General features: G+C 48.8%; 2 protein-coding genes across 4 annotated transcripts in view; one reads left to right on the forward strand and one right to left on the reverse strand.

The window, feature by feature from the left end:
- The window catches only part of TBXAS1 (thromboxane A synthase 1), a 152,213-nt gene extending 139,299 nt beyond the window's left edge, over nt 1-12,914 (forward strand). Inside the window, exons 11-14 of the mRNA XM_006101347.3 lie at nt 4,708-4,799; nt 8,706-8,843; nt 10,336-10,498; nt 12,679-12,914. Coding sequence (XP_006101409.1) covers nt 4,708-4,799; nt 8,706-8,843; nt 10,336-10,498; nt 12,679-12,753 — 468 coding nt within the window. The 3' untranslated portion in view covers nt 12,754-12,914. The remainder of the gene's footprint in view (nt 1-4,707; nt 4,800-8,705; nt 8,844-10,335; nt 10,499-12,678) is intronic.
- Nucleotides 12,915-16,427: 3,513 nt separating this feature from the next.
- PARP12 (poly(ADP-ribose) polymerase family member 12) overlaps nt 16,428-21,567 on the reverse strand; it is a 50,016-nt gene continuing 44,876 nt past the window's right edge. For 2 of the 3 annotated variants that reach the window (XM_023764821.1, XM_023764820.1), the window contains exons 10-12: nt 19,785-19,915; nt 18,761-18,912; nt 16,428-17,473 (exon numbers count right to left, since the gene is read on the reverse strand). In XM_023764821.1, the coding sequence (XP_023620589.1) occupies nt 17,151-17,473; nt 18,761-18,912; nt 19,785-19,915 (606 nt within the window). In that variant the 3' untranslated portion in view covers nt 16,428-17,150. The remainder of the gene's footprint in view (nt 17,474-18,760; nt 18,913-19,784; nt 19,916-21,567) is intronic. The other variant, XM_023764822.1, reaches the window with a different exon arrangement.

Consider the following 21,567-nt stretch of genomic DNA (forward strand, 5'->3'; position numbering starts at 1 on the left):
GAAGAGAGAAAGAGAGAGAGAGAGAGAGAGAGAGAGAGAGAGAGAGAGAGAGAGAGAGAAACATCTATTGAAAGCATGTCAAACTCAAAGGCTAACAATGGGCCAAATAAATGAGGCATGTGGCCCGTGAGCCATGGGTTTGACCTGCTTGATCTATTGGTTGCCTCCCACATGCACCCCAACTGGGGGTGGGAAGCAAACCTGTAACTCAGGTACGACCCTTAGGTGCGTGGCCAACACTCTAATCACTGAGCCACACAGGCCAGGGCTCTGGGGAAAATCTTTTTTTCTTTATATATATTTGTATTGATTTCAGAGAGGAAGGGAGAGGGGGAGAGATAGAAACAACAATGATGAGATCAGCTGCCTCCCACACGCCTCCTACTGGGGATTGAGCCCGCAACTTGGGCATGTGCCCCTGATGGGAATCAAGCCTGGGATCAAACCTGGGACCCTACAGTCTACAGGCGATGCTCCATCCACTGAGCCAAACCAGTTAGGGCTGGGAAAAATCTTTTTGAAAGCAATGACATTTTTTATTTTCTTTTTCTCATGTACACTCCACATCATATTTAGGGTGTGTCTGTAGATGTGGGTGACTCAGTGTGTGTGTGTGTGTGTGTGTGTGTGTGTGTGTGTGTGTGTGTCTGGCTTACAGAGAAAATGTACACAATAATCTAAATGTAGCAAAGCGATATTAATAGGAAAGAGCAGTATGATTTTTCTCTTCAAGGGCTTTATCTAAAGATTTTCCATGAAGTTCCTTTAACCATCAGTTTACTTATTGCGTTTAGATATCGGTTTACAGATCCTAACCTATATGATCTAAACACTAAGAAACCAAGAACCTTAAAAATAAAATTCGAATTACTGCCCATTCAAAATCAAACGCAGAAGAAAAAAATCTCCCTAGAAATGAAGGAATGCTGGATTGGGAGTGTAAACCACAACACAAAGATCCAGTTTACTGTTTAACTTTCTATTTTTCCCAATATTTATCCATTAAGTATTTAGTCGATATTTCCCAATGTTAAGTATTAGTAAATATTTAATACTGATTTTCAACCTTCTCAGGGCAGTTACTTATGCTATGAAGTAAGCCCCAGCCGAAGTAAACTCTATCAGATTTTAGAATCACTCTCCTCTTTGACGCATCCTTACAGTTTCGTACACAACGGAGGGCCTCCCGATGAAATGAGCTCCCTGCTACTGAATATGTCCGAACAGAAGTATCATCAGCTTGTTTGGTACATTCAGTTTCCAGAGACCTTTCACCGGCTCGTCCACCCTGCCCTAGAGATGGGTGGGGAACTGTCATGACCCCAACTTACAGACCAGGTGACCTGCTGATGTTGCCTTGGCAACTGGCCCAAGGCCACAGCTGATGGGCCATGGATCCAGGATGGAGCCCCGGCCGAACCTGGTGACAACTCCAGGCAGGGCCACGATCAAGGACCGAGACTGCAGGACACCCTGTGGGGGAAGCAGGCAGGCTGACTTTAAGAGTCCTCCCGGTTCTGATTCTGAGTTCTTTGGTCTGTGCAGCAAGAGTCAGGGAAAACCTCTAGGGACCACTTTTTTTTGCGTCCCTGGGTGGGCACGAACCATAGGGACCACTTTTTAAGTCATCTTTTGGAAGGTGCTTCACATGTGTCCTGTCTGGACATAGAGAATATTCTGCTCAGACCCCCCCAAGGCCCCCTGACACTCCAGGCAGGCAGACCCCGCCTGACCAGATGGACAGGGGGCTGAGCAGGCCCAGGCTGGCAGCACAGGAACGCTCAGCCCACGGTCCAGCCTCCTGCCTGCGAGATGCTGCTTCCATCTTCAACACTCGGGGTGAGCGGCCAGCCTGCTCTTCAAGGAAAAGCACTTCCTTGACTAAGCATCCCTTCCTTCTCCTCTTCACTTCTCGTGAATTCTCCTCCACCCCCCAATTTTTTCTCTCTTAGTTTTTTCTAGATGGCAACGAAAAATGTGTAGCATATCAACCCACATAGCAAACGGCCTTTGCCTTGCTTTTCTGACAGCCTCCACCACTGTGTACAATCCCCTCCCCATTTCATCGACTTCTGACGCTGCCCGAAGGCTTGCCCCGGTGGGAGCCTTTCTGCCTCCTGTGCCTGGAGACCTGCTCCCTGTTGTCCAAGATTCAGCCCCCAGTGTCCCCTCTCCCACTCGGCCACCCAATGCAATCATTTTTAATTCTTTAACACAGCTCAGAGTCTTTGCAGAGGCTGTTCTACCCACTCCTGCTGTTTAAATGTCTATTTAGTAGTTTAACTTTATCGGAAACAAAGCTTTAACCTACACAAATTGGAAGAGTAATTGCATAAACCCTGGGTATACCCATCACCTGACTTCAACCAGAGTCAACTTATGGCCACTCTAGTTTCATGTAACTCCCACCCTACCCCACTTCCATCAAAGAGGAATCCCAGGCATCTCATCATGTTGTCTGTAAATATTTCGGTATATATCTCTAAAAGAAAAGGGCTCTTTTCTAAAACACGCCCACCATACCATCATCCCACTAAAAATAAACCATAAGTTCCTAAGCACACAGAATATCCCTCAGGGTCCAAGGCCCTGTGATTGACTTTTTTTTTTTTTATTGGTTTGAACCAGCATCTCAACAAGCCCACCCACTTTTCACCTGCTTCTTCTTATTCACTGTAAGGATCTCTGTTTACACATCACTTCCTTCTAGCAGCTGCCCCATCCAAATGCCAGGATGTGTGCCCCTTGTCAGTTCTCCCACAGCTCCCATCCTGTAACTCAGTGGGTCTCAAAGTAATGTCCCTGTGCCTAGCACAGTGCCTGGTCAATAGTATGCACCAACTCTCTCTGGGTTGGATGAACAAGTAAATAAATGAGCTCCCAAAAAAGAGCTATAGTTTCCGTTCCTAAGGCCACAGTCAGTATAAGGACTTACTTAGGAGTCTGTTTCCCCATGGAGCAGAGACTTGATCCTGTTGGATCCCAGCACCTAGCCCCCCACCTGGCACACAGTAGGTGTTTGAGGGATTGCTGAATGAGTAACGCTTGGGTTTCCATTCCAAGTTCCATCTGTGTGACTTGGAGGTTCATGGCTTCCCTCTCTGGGGCTTGTTTTACCACCTCTATGATGAAGAATCTGGATTCATGATTTCTAAGGTCCTTTTTGGTCTAACTTAAGATTCTGAGTTGGGGCCCAGCCTCTCGGGGAGTCCCCATTTGCCATACATTTGCTGCCCTCTGCTGGCAGGATTGGCTCACAACCCCTTTGTCCCAGATTTTCCTGAAAGAACTACAGGCCGGCAAAACTAGGTCCCAGAGAGTAGGCTGGTCTGTAAATGGGACCGGGACATAAAACATAGTCCCATTAAAACATAGAGGCCTGCGCCTCCCTCCACCCCATCCCGAAAGGAGGATCCTGGGGTAGCAGACAGACAGGAAGACTAGCAGTGGTCTGACCCCTCAGGCTACACACGAGAACCTGGGGAGGGAAGGACTTCAAAAGAAAAGATGGGTCCCAGGCTCCCCTTCAGACCAATAATCAAATCAATAGTATGGACCAACGCTCCCTGGGTTGAATGAATAAGTAAATGAGGGGGCGGGGCCCAAGCATCCATCTGTATTAAAAGCTTGTCTGCTGCAGCTCATGTTCCACCACATCAGAACTGCTGGGCCACACTAATGCTCACATGTGCAAGTTGAGCCAAAAGCTTAGAAGCACAGTTAAAAGCTCCTCCAGGGAAAGAATAAATGAAGACTTTGACTTCATCATACAAATATCCCTTAGTCCGTCTTAGCACATTTTCTTCCAAACAGGCTCACCCAAACCCACAGTAGGCTGCGACCCCTCAAAGACCTTCAGGCCTCCGTGCCGAACACACTCAGTTCGGCGGGTCCTCGAATAATGTCATTTCGGTCAATGTCGTTTTGCAGGGTGAGGGCCAGAGTGGGACGGTGCCACTGCAGTGGAAGTCGTCAGGGGGTGTCAGGGTTCCCCCGATGGGGTACTATTAGCTCCATACCTCCCCCTCCCCCAGCATCTAATCAATATTTCCCAACTTTTCCTAATCTGATAGGTGACAAATGGACTCTCATGATTTTCATTTGTATCCTTATGACAATTTGTATTTCTTCTTCTGTGCTTTGCCTCTTCATAGCCTTTGACCCTTTTTCTAATGAATTTCTCTTCTTAGCTCTTTGGGTTCTGTTACTATTTATTAATCCTTTATAAATGTTGCAAACTTTTCTTTCTTCTTTGTCTATTTTACTATTTGTCTTGTAACTTTATTAGTCCCTATAACCACAGTTTCCTCATTTACTAGCTGTCTGGCCGGTTTGCTGGGAGGATTAAATAAGGTAGTGTCTGTACAATGCGTAGCCTGCTGCACCACCAGGTCTCCATAAGTGCCAACGATGTTTCATAACTGAACTTCTCTACATGACACTCAGAGACCCCAGCCCCCGGCTGGGCCTGCCTGGCCTCAATAGTATACTAGTAGCACCATGAAACAAGCACAGAGGACATTCTGCTCAACAGGACATGCGGGCGCTCATCACATACCATCGAGGTGTGTCAGCTTTGGATCTGGTGGGGGTTCCATTTAAGTGTTTGCTCAAGTTGGAGCAGGACTCTAACGTGAAGGGAAAAGACAGAAGGCTGTGTGACTTGGTCTAACTCGACACTCTCCCTTTGTCACATCCCTCGGTCAGATGGCCCCTGAGTACTGCAGCCTCCAGGAAGGCCTGCCCTACCTGGACATGGTGATCGCAGAGACCTTGAGGATGTACCCACCGGCTTTCAGGTAGGCTCACACCCCCACCCTGCGCCCCAGGTCCCTTCAGCATCACTGCTTGGGGTCCTCACCTGTCCCGTCTGCCACCACCTGCGTTATCACCAACGCTGGACTCAAGCTCCTTGGAGGCAGGATCTGAGTCTTACGTTTCTTTGTATCCCCTGGGGGCACCCAGTGTAATGCCTTCCATGCAGTAACCACAGCAATAAGCGTCTCAACATGACCTTCCTCCCCACCCCAAGCTGGTCTCCTTGGCCTCCCAGCGTTAGATGGCTTTCGCCACTCCCCTGGTCCATTCCTTCCTTCCTTCATTCAGCAGCTTTTATTGAGCATCTGCCTTGTGCCATGCACTAGGAAATGAGCCACGTACAAAACAGAGACACACCCGTGCCCTTGGAGTTGACATTCCAGGGGGGGCTGCCAAGGCCTGGTCCCCAACAGCCCACACCTGTTCCGTCTTCGGAGTTCCAAGCCAAGGTCTGACTGCGCCACGCCGCACGCCGCACTGTTCCTCACTGCCTCCCTCCCCGGCACTTTCGGCCCTAACTATGCTTCGTGTTATATTTGGACACATTTCAGCTGCTCTGTAAATTGTCTCCACTGTACATCCAGCCACACTAGCCTGTGGCGCCTTGAGAGCCGGAACCAGGCCACCTGCTTCTTTCAAAGTCCCCCTAAACCGGGCATCTCATGGAGCCGGGTCTCCCTTCAGGTCTAGATTTCAGGCTCCAGAATCAGAAGCCACACAATAAAGTCCATCCACATTTCTATGAATGAATAAACCACAAGGAGATATAAGAAAATGTGGATGATTTGCAGGTATCTTGAAATTATATTCCAAAAACATCACTAGAGAGTGTGTTTGTAGATATTGTCCAATATGTTCAGGCCCAGAGCAAATGTAGAGAATTCCAGGGTGTGAGTCATGATACGTGGTCCCCGAGCACACGAGGCTCTGTCACCTGTCTGGGAGCAGTGGTGACGCCAGGCCTGCCTGCTCCCCTGGCGCCAGGGTGAGGAGTGACTCCACGGGCCTTCCCTGATTTGGAGGGAGCCGCAGAGCAAACTGTATCCAATCTTTGTTTTTTAATGATTTATATCCAACGTCCTTCTAATAGAACTTGGGCGGCTGCTAAACACATTAAAAGAAAATTCAAAATAAGACATTCAGGGACACAACAAAGACCGTCAAAAGGAAAGAAGCCTTTAGGGGGCCCCAGAGACACTGGTGTCCCAGGTCAGGCCCGCCGGGTGCTGGGGCTCCTGGCACAGGGGGAACTCAGCTGAATTGAACAGTCGTGTTCTCTAGGGGGAGGAAAGTGTATAAACTCATCAAAGACACATCATTTCCTGGATCTAAACTCAATCAAAAACTCATCACCAGACCTTGAATAGATGACGTGTTGAGTGACAAAGTGAACAGGCTCTTAAACACAAAATGCCGCGGCCAGTTCTCCAGTCCTCCTGCTGGCCTGTACCCGCAGCACCATGTGAGCAAGCCGGCAACAGCATCGCTCCTGGGAAATAGCACACTGGCGCTCCCCCTCCGGGGCAGGACAGAAACCAGAGTACCTGGATGCATTTGTTAAAATTCCCCCATAAAGTCATATAGTGCAGTGACCTATACTGACAGAATGGGTCTAGGCCAGTGATTTTCTACCTTTTTCATGGCACACATTAACTAATTACTAAAAGTCTGTGGCATGCCAAAAAGTATAATTTTTGCAGGTCTGACAAAAAAAATAGGTATAATTTTTATTCATTCACACTGGACAGCTATTATTGTTGGCTGTTGACAATTTTTAATTTGACAATCTAAGGGAAAAGAGGTCAGGGCCCCTGACTAGTCAGGTATTGCACGTTTTAAAAAGTCGTATGGCACGCCAGTTGAAAATCGCTGGTCTAGATATAAAGTCAGGACAGTCTTGGCCCAGCCCTGAGTTTACTGTGTGACCTTGGGTAAGTCCTGTACTGCTCTGTGCCTCTGTGTCCTGAGTGTCCAATGGGCACACGTGCCTGCTCCGCCTGCCCCACGGAGTACAGTGAGAGTCAGTGGGATAGTGATGGGAAAACGCGCTCCCCTCTGAGCAGCCGGCCATGGAAGGTATGAGGTAAAGAGCAAGAGGCACTGAGCTTCGCGTCGAGTGGCCAGCGTCCAGTCCTGCTCCAACCCCGGGCACGCCATGATCTCCTGGGCCTCCCCTTCCTCTACCCCTACTCCATTGGCATTTTAAACTGAGCTCTGCTGATTTCTGTTATCAAACAACAAAAATGAGACAGGCAAACCATCATTATTCTCACCCAAACAAGAGGCCAATTCGCTTTGGCCCAGGCATAGGATTTGAGGTGAATGTAAAGAGAGTGAGAATTTTATTATTCTATTCTAGTCTAGTCTAGTCTAATTCTATTCTTCTATTCCATTTTATTATTCCTTTAATCTCAGAAAAAGCCTGCTAGCTTTTCCCAAGCACTGATACAACTTGACTGACACCCTCATCTATAAAAATAACTCAGAATGGCCCTTGTGAAAAACATAATTCTTATTGAAAGGTTATTAATGTGAGTCCAATTTCTATGCAGTAGAATTCAGAGATTTTTTTTCTGGCCTTTTATGCAGCCTAACCGAGCCAGAGAGGCCACCATGTTCAGAAGGGAGGCCCTGTTTTCTGTTTTGTAGGGGGCTTTGCATCCAGGTCCAAGCTATTTCCGGTAAAGGTGACAAAGAAGGGAGGCCAGGGAGTAGCCTTGTTTGAACCTTTTTGAGCTGAGGTTGTACACCCCTCCCCCCATCTTCCTGCTCAAAACTGGGGTTTTGCTCCCAGATGCATACACATATTAACTGCATTAGTAACTGAGGATCTGAATGGGGCCCCACAGCCCTGCCTCTCAGGCTCCTGACTCTTATATTAAACGCTCATAACAGAGTGATGAATGCTGCAAGGAGCTGCTGTTGCTGTTAATATCTTTTATAGCTATAATTAATATAATAATTTTATCTCCTCTAAGATATTGAGGGAAGCCCAGTCCTACCACTTGAAGCAAAAGCCAACATAGATTATTTTTAATTTTTTAAAAATTATTTATATTACCAAAACAATATGCTTATAACCTAAAAAATACCCCAAAAAACTAAACAACACAGAAGGATCCAAAGAAAAAGTTGTCAGCCTGGTGCCCTGCCATCCTCCACCCCAGTCCCACCCCCTAGAGGAGATAATGGGAGTTTAGGAATTCTTCCAGAAATTGTCTGTCCATATGCAAACATAGAGAGTCTAGCCCTTAAAAATAGAACATAAAAGGGATTATGCCATGGCCATTCGATAAAATAAACCATCTGACCAGAAACATTCCTCTCTGGTGGAACTTATCCATAGTGACACAGACAATGAATGGGGAACAGATTTTCAAACTCAAATTTCCTTTAGGTAAAGCGAGGGGTGAGGGAGGGTGTGGCCATGTAAACCCTCACCAGAAATAAGCCCTTCAAAGGCACCCATGTGCCCCCAACCCAGGCATAAGATGGGCTTCAGGCTGGATGAAGGAAGGAGCAGTGACTGCGCTTTCACCAAGGGCCAGGCCAGTCTAAAAAGCCTAGAGCAAGCATGTCAAACTCGTGGCCCGCAGGCCACATGCCTCGTTTATTTGGCCCCTGTTAGCCTTTGAGTTTGACATGCTTGGCCAAGGCTGCAGGGTCCTGGGCAGTAGAGACTTAATGGGGTGGGGTGGGTAGGCCTTGGTCACCCCCCGAAGGGGACAGGGCCTCCTCTTCCCTTGTCCCTCATTCCACACTTCAGACCCAGAACCCCTTTGTCCCAGCATCGCCCCACCCTAGCTCTCCTCATCTCTACTCTGCATCAAGGCCGGGGTGACCCATTGTTCCCCCCTCCCTCCCCGCGCCCCCCCCCCGCCCCCCAGGTTCACACGGGAGGCGGCACAGGACTGCGAGTTGCTGGGGCAGCGCATTCCCGCGGGCACAGTGGTCGAAATGGCTGTGGGCGCCTTACACCATGACCCTGAGCACTGGCCACGTCCAGAGGCCTTTGACCCCGAGAGGTGAGCACCGCCCCTTCAAATGGGCCCCTGAGGGAGGTGAGCGATGGGAGACTGTAGGTGGCTGCCTGGAGACCCAGATTTGGTAAAGATCTAGTACCATTGTCCCCTGTCCAAAGCCAAGGCAATCATATTGTACCACTTTTAAAAGCCCCAAACAGAATCCAGAGTTAGCATTTCAGCAGCACTGCATGCAAGGAACAAGGCAATTTCAAGTGGGTGTCCTCTGTTTGTTCAAACCAGGACACAGGACACCGGATCATATTTCAGGTGTGCACGGGAAAGTAACACAACATCTTTTCCTTTTTAAAAAATGGAGCCTGATCCAAAACAAGAAGATCAACACAATTTCTCCAGGAATTCATGAGAACCAGCTAGACTAACATGGCAGACCTGGACCCCCTCCTGCCCCTACGTGGGATGTGGTCCCTTGTTTACACTTCATTTCTAGGCTCCCAGGCTTAAAATGTCTGCACCGGTATCCACAGCCCCTCCTCAAAAGAACGCATTTCTATCCCTTCCTGTGCGATCTGGCCAGGGAGGGTTTGTCAGGCAGCAGGTGGGCTCCACCTTCAGCGCTTCCAACTTCCTGGGGACCCAACCCCAGCTCTACAACCAGCCACAGGGAAGCTGTGGGCAGTGGGGCCTAGACAAATACTATACCCTGCTGCACAGCAGCTCCTGGAAATAAAGATCAGGAACCATAAACAGTGGCCGCTGGGCTTATAGCATCATCTTTGAAACAAACATTGCATTAATATTCAGTTGAAAAAGGGGATGGGGGGTCCAGGGTACCTTGGGCCCAGAAAAGTGTGGAGGTGGTAAGACGTGAGCTGGCTACCACACAACAGTGGCTGTCACCTAGCTTTACTGCCACCGAACACGTGTGGCACACGCTGCCATGTGTAGCAGATAGGCAATTCCTCTGAGGAAGGCCTTCCGTGGCTCAAGTACCACAGCCTCCAGTAGTTCAATTTCACTGCTTGAACCAGAGGGGCAAGGACAGCTGGCAGGACCTGGCCTTGGGGCAGGAGAGGAGGACCAGGGCCCAGGGACCCTTCTTAGGAAGTATGGCTGGTGTCACCTCTGGCTGATGGAGAAGGTGGAGCCCAGGGTCCAGGTAAGGGCTGTGGTTTCTTTAAGGCTCTTACCTTTCTGGGTCATAGTGAGCCCGCAGGCTCGTTAACAGCACGATGGGCTGTAGGAGGGCAGGAGGGCAACATTGACTGTCCAGGTGATTCTTTTCATTCAAAATGCCTTTGCAGGAAGGGAGGAGGGGGGTGGAACGAAAGCTCAGGGATTAGCAGCCACCAGCTCCATAGTTTGGGGACAGGCCCAAGAGAAAACGGGATTCTGTTGCCTTCGGTGGAGGTTAGGCCCGCTTGGTAGGATCGTCACCTCTGATGTAGGGGACCCTCAGCCAGACCGAGTGGCTGAAGAGGCCCCGAAGTGGAGGCGGGTGTCCTGGGCCAACCCTGACTGCGCTGCCTCACAGGTTCACGGCCGAGGCCCAGAGGTGCCGGCGACCCTTCACCTACCTGCCATTCGGAGCGGGTCCCCGGAGCTGCCTCGGGGTGCGGCTGGGGCTGCTGGAGGTCAAGCTGACGCTGCTCCACCTCCTGAGCAAGTTCCGGTTTGAAGTCTGCCCTGAGACTCAGGTGAGCCCCCTGCAGGTGAGCCCTGCTGCTCCAGGCTCAGGCGTGTTCACCGCGTTGTCTGCACTGCAGCTGGCCTAATGTTATTATTATTATTCTTTGTACAGTAGGGTTAGCCCTCATGATGCTATAGCCCTTCCCTCCTTGGCAAAGAGAATCCAAAGTAGGTTTTATTATTCCCATTTTCAGACGAGGAGCTAAAAAGAGGTTAAGTAACTTGCCTGAGGTCAAACAGTTGGACTACAGGCTCCGTGAGGACAGGGAACAAAAGTTTGTCATATTTATTGTTCGGTGCCTCAGCACCCAGCTTAATGCCAGGCACTTGGTAGATGCTCATTCATTCATTCAACAAACATCAACAAGCAAATGAATGACTAGCGAGAGTGAAGAAACTGGGGTTCAAATCAGATCTTGCTCATTCCCAAGCCCTCCCTCTCCTCCACATCCAGCAGCCTGTCTGCAAGGGGCTAGCTGTTCCCCACACAACAGGAACTTTGCTCTCCTCCATGCCTTTTTGGAACTCCCCTGCACAGCAGTAGACCTGGACCAGAGCGCATAGGGGACAGATAAGGACACAGTGACAGATGTTGACAACTTCTAGATCCAGAGTGGCACTGCCCCTCTCCCCCAGCAAACAGGGAGACTAGGGTGGGTGCTGGTCCAGGAGGAATAAGGAGTTCAGTTGGGCTAAAAAAGATATTGGATGTGAAATTGTCCACCAAGTTCTGATGGTCACTGCTGGAGACAGGAGGGACAAATTGGGAGCACAGAGTTGAGCCAAAGCAGATGAGGGAACAGAGAAAGAAGGCAGGTCTGACTGCCTAGGTCTTCCACGTGTGCAAGACTTCCTTCTGGGGTTTGCCTCATTACCCTTCATCTTGACATACAGTACAGTGGCTGGACCAATGTCCCCAACCACTGCTTATGCCTGGCACTTCCCAGCTCAAGAACCAGCCATGAGTCTGGAGCCTGCTGATCTGGGGAGAACTTATCTGAGCCCATTTTACATTCCCCACCCCAACTTCCCACTCTAAGAGCGTTCTACCTGCTCAGGCTACTGCCCCAACCTGGAATGTCATCTCTTCAACTTTCCACCCCAAGTCTAGTCCCATCCTCCACATTCCTGGGTGTTGCCTCAAATCCCGAAGTGACTCCTGAGAAGTTCTGCTCACATGGCTTCTCCCATTCCTAGACCCACCTCAGGAGTCACCTCCTCCGGGAAGCCCTCCCTGACTTCGCTAGCCCCAAATGACCTCCTTTTTTTGAAGTCCAATGGTGTTTCTAGTTTGTCTAGGCCTGCACTAATACAGGAGCTACTAGCCACATGTGGCTATTTAAATGTTAATGATGAAATCAAATAAAAAATTCAGCCCCTCTTTTCCACTAACCACATTTCAAGCATTCAACAGCTACATAATGCTAGTGGCTACCGTACAGGATAGCACAGGTCTAGACCATCTTGCTTCTGGGGCATAAAACTGGTCTCCCATCTGAACTATAATCCTCAAAGACATCTGACAATTCTGCCAAGGCCCCAGTAGTAAGGCCTGGTGACTCCTTTCCTCGAAAGGGTTCACGTGAGCCACTGAACCATCATTTTACATATGGCTCCAGGGGCTACCCTGCTTCTTAAGTATTTCTTTGGTGTTTCTTCCAAGACCCCAGCCCACCAGGGATCTTCCTTGTAAGACATAAGGAAAGCTTTCTGCATGGCACTGAGGTCAGACCACAGCACACTTGAGCAGGAGTCCTTCCCAGAGCGGCTGCTCAGTGTCTGGCTGGGCACAGGGAGGGAGATGGAGATGAGAAGAGTTTGAGGCTTGGCTCTCTATTTTCTAGTCATGTGACCTTGAACAAGTCACTTGGCCTCTCTGAACCTTCATTTCTTCATTTGCAAAGTGAGCCACTACCACCTCTTTTGCAGGGTTCTTGGGAGAATAAATGGGAATTATTAACACAGGAAAGGGGGGATGAGCACCAGTGCTGCAGGGCCCAGTGCCTAGTCCTGGAGAGGCAGCTCTGCTGGGTCCGAGGGGTCCTGATGGGAGGCTGCATTGCTCGCTCCTGGCTCAACTCTCTGAGACCTCAGCCGAATTTCCATAACCCTGCTTCAGGCCCGGTTCCAAGAATGTTTTCCTGTGGTTGTTTAACTGTGACAAATATTTTAATCTCCTCTATCTTAGGTACCACTGCAGCTAGAATCCAAATCTGCCCTAAGTCCAAAAAATGGTGTCTACATCAAGGTTGTCTCCCGCTGACACAGTTACAACAGCACCTTCTAATTCAAAGAAAAGCCTTGTGGAAATTCGGATTTGGGGGAAACGTCACCTAAGTAATTTAAAGGGTGCCTGGCATACAAGTATAAAAGAGGTCATTTCCGTAACATTTCCTAAATGTTTAATAAACGTTTGTTTGTTACGCTTAGTTTTGTCTTTGCCAATGGTGTTTGAACCACAGATCCCCCTCTCTCAATAAGGAATTGCTGATAAATAAGTGAAACTGTAGCTTTGACAAAATGACTGAGAACTTGGGGTTTTGTCCTGGCCTCAGGATGGAAGGAATCGACACAGGGGCACTGTGCTGAGCTGTCCTGATGGTACCAGCTCATAGTCCTTTTCAGCTTCTGGTGCTTTGCAGTATTTGACTGAGGCAATGACATTCAGAAGTTCAACTTCAAAGGTGGTTCAAAAGCTTTATTATTCTTTGACATTTCTAGGTAGGGTAATACCGACTTCTTAAGTTTCAATGTACAGAAAAGTGATAGAGGCTAAAGTGTACTTTTTCTTTTTAAGAGCATCATCATCTTTTCTTAATTTTGATCAAGAAATTAAAATACAGAGGTGAATGTTAGTAAAAAGTAGTTATTGTATTGCTGAGAAGTTTAAATTCAACAAAGAACTTGCAAATTGAATCCCAGATCTCCCACCAGCAGCCATGATCTTGCCACCTCCCTGAGCCTTGGTTTCCCCATCTGTAAAGCAAGGAGGCTGACCAAGATCAAAGACCTTTTCCTCTATCTGACCTCTGAGCAGCATTAAGGGGCTAAATGTCGTATAGATAATAGGAATCTGTGAACATGGATGGGTTACCCAGATGCTGACGCACCTTTAGAAAGTTCAGGCTGTTTCAGGTGAGCTGGCAGAATAGGTTGCCACATATCCGTGGCTGGAAATGCTGCCTCTGCTGTGAAGTCTTCTCCCTCCAGCCCAGAGCTCCCCATGCTTCACCCAAAGGGCTCCCCTGAAAGTTCCTGAGAGGAAGGCAGCCTTGTTTCCCAGCACTGCCCCAGCCCTGGTTGTTGCCCGTCCTCTAGGACAGTGGTCTGCAAACTGCGGCTCGCAAGCCACATGTGGCTCTTTGGCCCCTTGAGTGTGGCTCTTCCACAAAATACCACGTGTGGGCGCGCATGTACAGTGCGATTGAAACTTCGTGGCGCATGCGCAGAAGTCGGTATTTTGTGGAAGAGCCACACTCAAGGGGCCAAAGAGCCGCAGTTTGCCGACCACTGCTCTAGGAGGTCCCACCAGCCCATCACAGCCCTCTCATACACTTGCTGCCCACCACCTGCTCATCTCTGGAACCCAGCCCCTTCGAGATGCCCAGCCCAGGGCTCAGACTCACTGGGAAAAACCATCCATTCCCATTCCCGGTGACCCATTTGCTCCCCTGATGGCCCCACTTGTCTCCCCCAGTCCCTGACCCCCCATGGCCATCACAGAACCTCATCCTGCAGAAGGGCCCAGCTGAGCACCTGGCTCCCTAGCTGAGGTGCAGGTCCACACCTGACACCCCAGCCCAGCCGTGGGCAAACTACGGCCCGCGGGCCGGATCCAGCCCATTTGAAATGAATAAAACTAAAAAAAAAAAAGACCGTACCCTTTTATGTAATGATGTTTACTTTGAATTTATATTAGTTCACACAAACACTCCATCCATGCTTTTGTTCCGGCCCTCCGGTCCAGTTTAAGAACCCATTGTGGCCCTCGAGTCAAAAAGTTTGCCCACCCCTGCCCCAGCCCATCAACTCTGTTGGCTTCCCTCCCCTTCTCCATCCAGGTGGTCACAATCTCCAGACACAGCAGTCAGGCTTCCTAATGGGCTAGAATCGCTGGACTCACACATCCCCAGGCTGTTTAAAGCCCACTGTTCACGCCCAGCACCAGCTAACACGGGGCAGGAAATGGCACTGACAGGTCCTGAACAAAGCCCTCCAGCTGCATCCCAGCTGGGCCTCCTGACAACTTCTTGGCTATCACACACACACTTGCCCTGGATCCCACTACCTCTTTGCATTAACATTCTGAGTCGTGGTCATTTTGACTTCTCATCACAGTGCCCACTCCCTCCTGTGCCCACACAGGAGGAACAGCTTTCCCCATGCCCACCCTACAACCTGGCCTCATGGACCCCCATTCCTCTTGAATTTCCAGTCCATGTAGTTGCTTTCCCTGACTTGCTTTCTCAAAGGTCAGCCAATCCATGTTGTCTGCAGTCTTCATAGCTCACATGACTTTTCTGGAGCATTTGATACTCTCCCATCCCAGGTTCCTCTTGCCATCCTTCCCACTAAAATTCCCCAAAAGACCATTCCTGCTTCCCACTCCTCGGCTCCCAGGAGCCAGATGGTTAAAAAGCATAGGATCAGTATATCTACATTTAAGACTTAATAGGCAGCCCTGGCCAGGTAGCTCAGCTGGTTGGAGCAACATCCCGATACACCAAGGTTGCAGGCTCAATCCCCAATCAGGGCACATACAAGAAGCAACCAATGCCTGGCCGGCACAGCACAGTGGTCGAGCATTGACCTATGAACCAGGAGGTCACAGTTTGATTTCAGGGCCCATGCATGGGTTGTGGGCTCGATCCCCACTGGGGGGTGTGCAGGAAGCAGCCGATCAATGATTTTTTTTCATCATTGATGTTTGTATCTCCCTCCCCCTTCCTCTCTGAAATCAATAAAAATGTTTACAATTTTAAAAAGCAACCAATGATTGCATAAATAAGTGGGACAGATTTTTTTCTCTCTTCCTTCCCCCGCCTCTCTAAAATCAATACATAAATTTTTTTAAAAAGACTTAGCAGGCAAGCACCTGTTTAATGATTCTCTGACACCCCACAGGCCCCCACCTACACGGTAGGAGGACTAGTGACCTAATCAAAAAGCAATGAATGAAATTTCAAGATTAGTCAGGATGTGGGGGAAATATTTGGGAGGTTCTGAAAATCATAACATATACACCTAGGTCCTGCTGGTGAAAAAGGTAGTATTGTCATTGCTTCTTCATTTTTCAGGTCATTTAACTCAGTTCTCTTCTGGCCTGATTAGCTGACCTGTGTCAAGTTCCAGATCACTCTCTGGGACAAACCAACTGAACTGGAGGCATCGTGTGGAGAGTGAACATATTGTATTAGGAAGGTGAGGGGAAGAAGGGTGCAGGTCAGGAGAGGACTGTGGCTGTAGAATGAACCTGGGGGGCCAATGGGTACAGCACCCAGGAAGGGGCAGACAGCCTCACATCATGGAGCTTCCCTGCCAGCCCTCTACCTCTGGACAAGAGCCAGCCAGTGTCTAGCAGACTCCACAACCTGCTGTGTGTGGAAGACACACAAAGGACACACCCACCTCCTCCATGTCCACAACATACAGTGATTCTAGGTTTGTGGGGCTTGGAACTTGTATGAAATGGGAAAAAAAAGAAAAATACTAAGATGTAACTTGCAAATTTAACCAAAATGTATGACCATGTGACCATATAGCTGGGGCCCCTCCTAGGGCTGTGGAAGGGGCTTCTTCAGCTTCATGATAAACTAGACATAGCACCCCCGAAGCCAATAACAGGGGCTCTGTGATATTCCAACACCCAGAAAAGCTCCTGTACCCAACAGGAACTCAATACACGATGCTGAAGAATGGACTTCAGTCGTCACCCACTTGAGATAAATATTATTTTATTTCCATATTGTGACATCTGCAGCACAGGTATTCAAATCTCATAAAGATATAAAACCCATATTCGGAGGATGTCCAGTGCGCTTAGAAGATGCTGGAACAAGCATTCACGTGCTAGGCCCATGACAAAGGGAAACCGCAGGGACTGAATGACACCCCACAGTAGCCATGTGTCTGACGATGTGATATATGGACCAATTCCAAGGCCAGAGCCCAGGAGAAGCAGCAGAAGAGCTGCCTGGATTAGAACCAGAGCAACAGACACCATGACTGCACCTCCCTAGGCCACAAGACAGGTTTTTCTGTACATAGGCTATAAAAAGTCGAATAATGCCACTAAGACCCTGAAAAACCAAATCACTAGAGATAGACAGAAATTATTAAAAATTAAAACCAATCCATAAAATAGTTAACTAGAAACTCTGTGCCTGATACCAATCAGTAGCAAAGTCAACAAAAATAGTAAAATGTAAAACTTACCCTAGTAAAAATCTCACCTACAATCACTACTGGTTAGCCCATATCAAGCTCAAAAATTACTTAAAACCAAAAACTATCATCAGCAAGAGATTAAGAAGGTAACTTCATTGAAAAGTCAATGTTAAACAGTTCATTAAAAGCTTTTTTGTTATAAAAAAAAAAAACTTTCCCAAATAGCTATTTCAAGGAAGACAAGCCTGAAAGGTATGAAATGCATCCTCGTGCTCACTGCCGGATACCAAAAAAGGATGCTAGGGATAACAGGCTGGAGGCCCCGTCTACAGGCTTGCTGGAGGTGTACTGGATGACGTACTCTGGATAGACCTGGTGCTTCTCAAAGATCACGAAGATAGAAGGGTCTGACATGCTGTTCACACAGCTGTCGTAGAGAATGTTGCCCTGGTCCTCCTTGGCCGGGGGGCGGACTAAGGAGGCATTGCCTCGGGTGAACTCGCCCACCAGCACCCGAGCCAGGAACATCGTGTAGCACTTCGAGTCGGATTTGGTGTAGTGGTGGGAATATGCAGCATCTCGGGCAAAGTAGCTCCCTGCAAAAACACACACAGGCTTAGTTGGGCACTGGGAGGACAGCTGCAGCCGGGCAGGAGGGGCTCTAGCATCCTGCCAACCAGGCAATGCCAATGGCCTCTGCTCCTCTGTCACCACATCTTGCTCCTGTCCTCCATCCTCCCTCTTTCTCCAGCCTTCCCCATGAAGGGCATCAGGGGGGACACAAAACAGACAGAAAACTCCTTTCACATTCTGAATATGTCAGTCAAATCATAAGGCTCTCTGGGCATAACACTACTTAACCCCCAAACCTGTTTCCTCAGCTATAAAATGGGGCTGTCATGCCCAACTTCATAAGGTTGGTGTGGAAAGTGACCAAGATCCCATACATAGAACCACACTGGCAGCCCAATGCATACAATTATGAACCCTGTTTAAGGGGAACTTGAGTTGGAAGCTGCCACCTATACATTTGGATTTACAACCTTCCACTGGCTCTCATCCATCCTGACACCATAGTCATCATGCTGGACTAAGGCTAAGTTGTGGACAACTGATGGAACTGGGACAGGGATTGTTGATTATACTATCACATCACTATGAGATTTTTTCAATTTAGTAACCATGTGATGACAGAAGATAATGTCCTTTTTCTTAGGAAGTGTTAAAGGGTGAAGGAGTATGACATATGCCACACACTTACAAATGGATCAGAAAAAAATGGAGGGTATAAAGCCAACATGGCAAAATATTAAAACAGGTGAATCTAGGTAAATGTATGCAGGACTTTTCCCAGGACTTTTTAAAATATTCTTGCAACTTACCTTGAAATTATGTCCAAATAAAGTTTAAAAATAACCAAGGGACAGAAAAACACTCAGATAACTCACCAAATAGCTAGAATGGCATATTTACATGCATATATCTGAGGTGTTCAGAGTTCTACTCTTACAAAATAGTGCAGGCACAGGGTTGGTTGGGTAGGCACCCTTCCTCTCCTGACTCGTGCTCACCATCTCCCGAGGCCTCCACTCCACAGGGACATAGGCCCATCTCTTAAGGAAGCAAAACCCCAGCCTAAGCAGGACTGCCCATGCTAACCCTTGGGTCAGGCTCCTGGTTGCACACAAAGGAGTGAGAGGAAGGGTGCCAACAGCTGGGCATCCCCACAGATGGCAGGGCCATTCCTCACTGAGTATGAACTGGCTTATCAGCTTACACTGCGCCCCCGCCCCACCCCCATCAATTGCTTTAAAACGGTTTCCTGAGCCCTGGATAGTGCAGCGAGGCCTGATTATGCTGGTGCAAGCTGCCCTCACCCTTACCTTTGCCATAGGAAGTGCCATGAAGACCACAGACCCTCCAATCAAAATTCTGCTGGCAGATGGCGTCAACCAAACCAGTGCTGGTGCCATGAAACAGCTGCCTCTCATCCACCGCCTTCCCTCCATTTCTCTTCTGCATCTGCCCCTTTTGCCTAGAATCACAGGAGAGAAATGTGTGCTGGAGACAGACAGCACTTACCACCAAATACATGCCACCTGACCCAAGAAAACACATTTTATCATAAGTGTCACGATCCAAGTCCATCATACTCCAGCCATGGGCCAGAGAGGGAAAGGTAGAACACAGGACCTGGATGAAAAGCAGAGGGAAGCCTTTCCCTCCACAGCCTTAGGCCTCCAGCAGCAAATTGAACGCCCAAAGCAGACCAGCCTTGGGAAGACAGACGTGCTTTGTGCCTACCCCCTTGCTTCCTCATGGAGCTTAGCAGGGGGAACCTGAGACAGCTGCTCACTGGGGGGTCATCTGTGTCCCCTCTCCCGTAAGTTCCCAGCACCATGAGGCTTGATTTTATCACTGGCCCAGAGCACAGATGAGACTACTCCAACCTTTTGTGGGGACAGGTCAGCAGAACCCCAGGCCTGCCATGGTGACCTGCTGTGATTCTCCTCCCCAGCTCACATAGACAACTGCCCAAGAACATGCTGGTCTTCAGGCAAAAAAGAAGACCCCTACTCTCTGGCTGTCAGGACAATAGCTTTATGTTCTCCAGAGTGTGGGTGACTTATACTGGACCATCCTGTTGATCTTTAGGGAGGCAGAATACAAGTGCTGGCTTTCTTCCCTCGTCTCTCTGAGGGGACATGCAGCACTAAGCTATAAAGATGATGAGATAGATTAAAAAACAGGAACACAGTTCCCAATTCCAGCAGCACTAGGCAAGCAGTGGCTGCCATCTGGAACTGTCCCTGAAGTCCAGGGCCCATTTGGTAAGCAGCTAGCCCACTATGTACAAGTGTGAGGGGACAAAGTCATCAGCCTGCTGAGAGCAAGCCCTTGACATACCACTGGTAGACTTCCCAGAGAGCCAGGTTCTGGACTCGCTCGATCTTCTGAACATAGTAGTATGGCAGCGTATTGTTAAAAAGATTGCAAACCTTCTGATATTCTTCTGATAAAGAACTGAGGGTGATCAGCTGCAAGGGGCAAAGATTTTTATTATGTTATCATCAAAGTATAAAGTACAGATCAATCTCTTACCAAGGCTACTCCTAAAACGCTAGAACTGTAAAAGCAAGCCCTGAAGGTGATTACCACTCCCCTTTATCCCGAAAGGCAGTCTCTCCAGGTACAGAATGTGTACTATTTGTGTTCATTGTGAAACCTGCCTGAAAGACAGGTGTGATGCTTACATCAGCACCATCCTAGGTATGCCCAGATGTCCCTGCTCTTCTGACCCCACACAAGGCAGACTACATAGTCTACAAGCCCAAAGTGTTGGTGTCAATAAATGTGGAAGGCATACATTTGGTGGAGAGGGGCAAACGCTGTCATGAGCAGCAGCATTGTGTGAACGCCTCACACCACAAGCACTGACAGAAAGGCCAGGCTGGTAGACGGGCACGTGGCACCTCAGGAGCATGGCCACTGCATCCCTCCCAGCTGGGCCCAACTCTCCCTTAGCCTCTTGTTCAGAGAAACAGCACTTTTGATGGGCCAGGAGAGGCCCCTGACCAAGAGCAGGCGACTGTCACACAGAGTGACAATGCTCAAATTCCTGCACTTGCAGCCTGGACCATATAATCAGCCTCCCTGTTCCCAGAGCCATGAGGTTTGATCCAGTGATAGACCAGGTGAGGATCTCTGGGAAGTCCCTTTATAATACCATCCTCTTCCTCTACCCCATGTACAGCCTTATAATAGCCACATCACCATCACCCCCAAAGACCCTATATGTCAGGACTTGGCATGCATGTCCATGGGTCTCCTGCAACCCAAATTCTGACTCTGGTTTCCCTGTTCCAATCTCACGGGAGCTGCTAAACTCCTCTTCCTCAAGTATGGAAACCAGCCCTGCTCCTTCCAGACCAGAGTTCCTCATAGGTTCCCATACTTGTCATGGCCTCTGCTCGAACCCATGATCAAGGCACTGCACAGCCCAGCCCTGACCTCTCTCTCCTGCTTCCCATGTCTATTCACACCCTCCGTCCAAGATACACCTGACACCCCATGTCCTGACCTGGGCTGCTTCACGTGCAGTTCCCATCACCCTGTATGTTCTCCTACCTCTACCTGTGCAAGCACCAGCCATCGTTCAGATGTGGACCCAGTGGAGCCTTCCCTAATCCCCTCAGTATGGTTGCCTTGTCCTCTGACACCTGAGTGCTGCTGTCAACTCACCCTGCCTGTCACTAGTCTTGCCTGTGCTACTGGTGTCTGTGTGAGCTTTGTCAGCTCAACAAGATGAGTCCTCCCAAAGCAGTGACAATCAGTTGTAAAAGCTGGCTGCAACATGCTTGCCACCAAGTTAGCCATCATAGAGGCCAGTCTGAATGCCCCACATAGATGGGGCAGATCTTGGCCTGAGTACTCTACCAAATTCAGCGCAATTCCCAAAATCTGACAGGCCTTAAAGGAGCTGCTGAATTGAGTGTTCCTTCTCTTGTCTTCTATTATCTAGCATCTTCCAACAGAAATTTCCCTTCTAGATGTCGCTTGTCATAGTCAGTGGTTTCTTTTCCTTTTCTTGCTTAGTGTAACTAAAATATATTGGCTGAGCCCAGCTCCTATTTCTACCCTTTCTAGATATTTACCAGCTCACTATCCTCCATCCACAATACATCCTCTC

This window comes from Myotis lucifugus, unplaced genomic scaffold, assembly GCF_000147115.1.
Source record: "Myotis lucifugus unplaced genomic scaffold, Myoluc2.0 scaffold_351, whole genome shotgun sequence".
NCBI classification, from domain to species: domain Eukaryota; kingdom Metazoa; phylum Chordata; class Mammalia; order Chiroptera; family Vespertilionidae; genus Myotis; species Myotis lucifugus.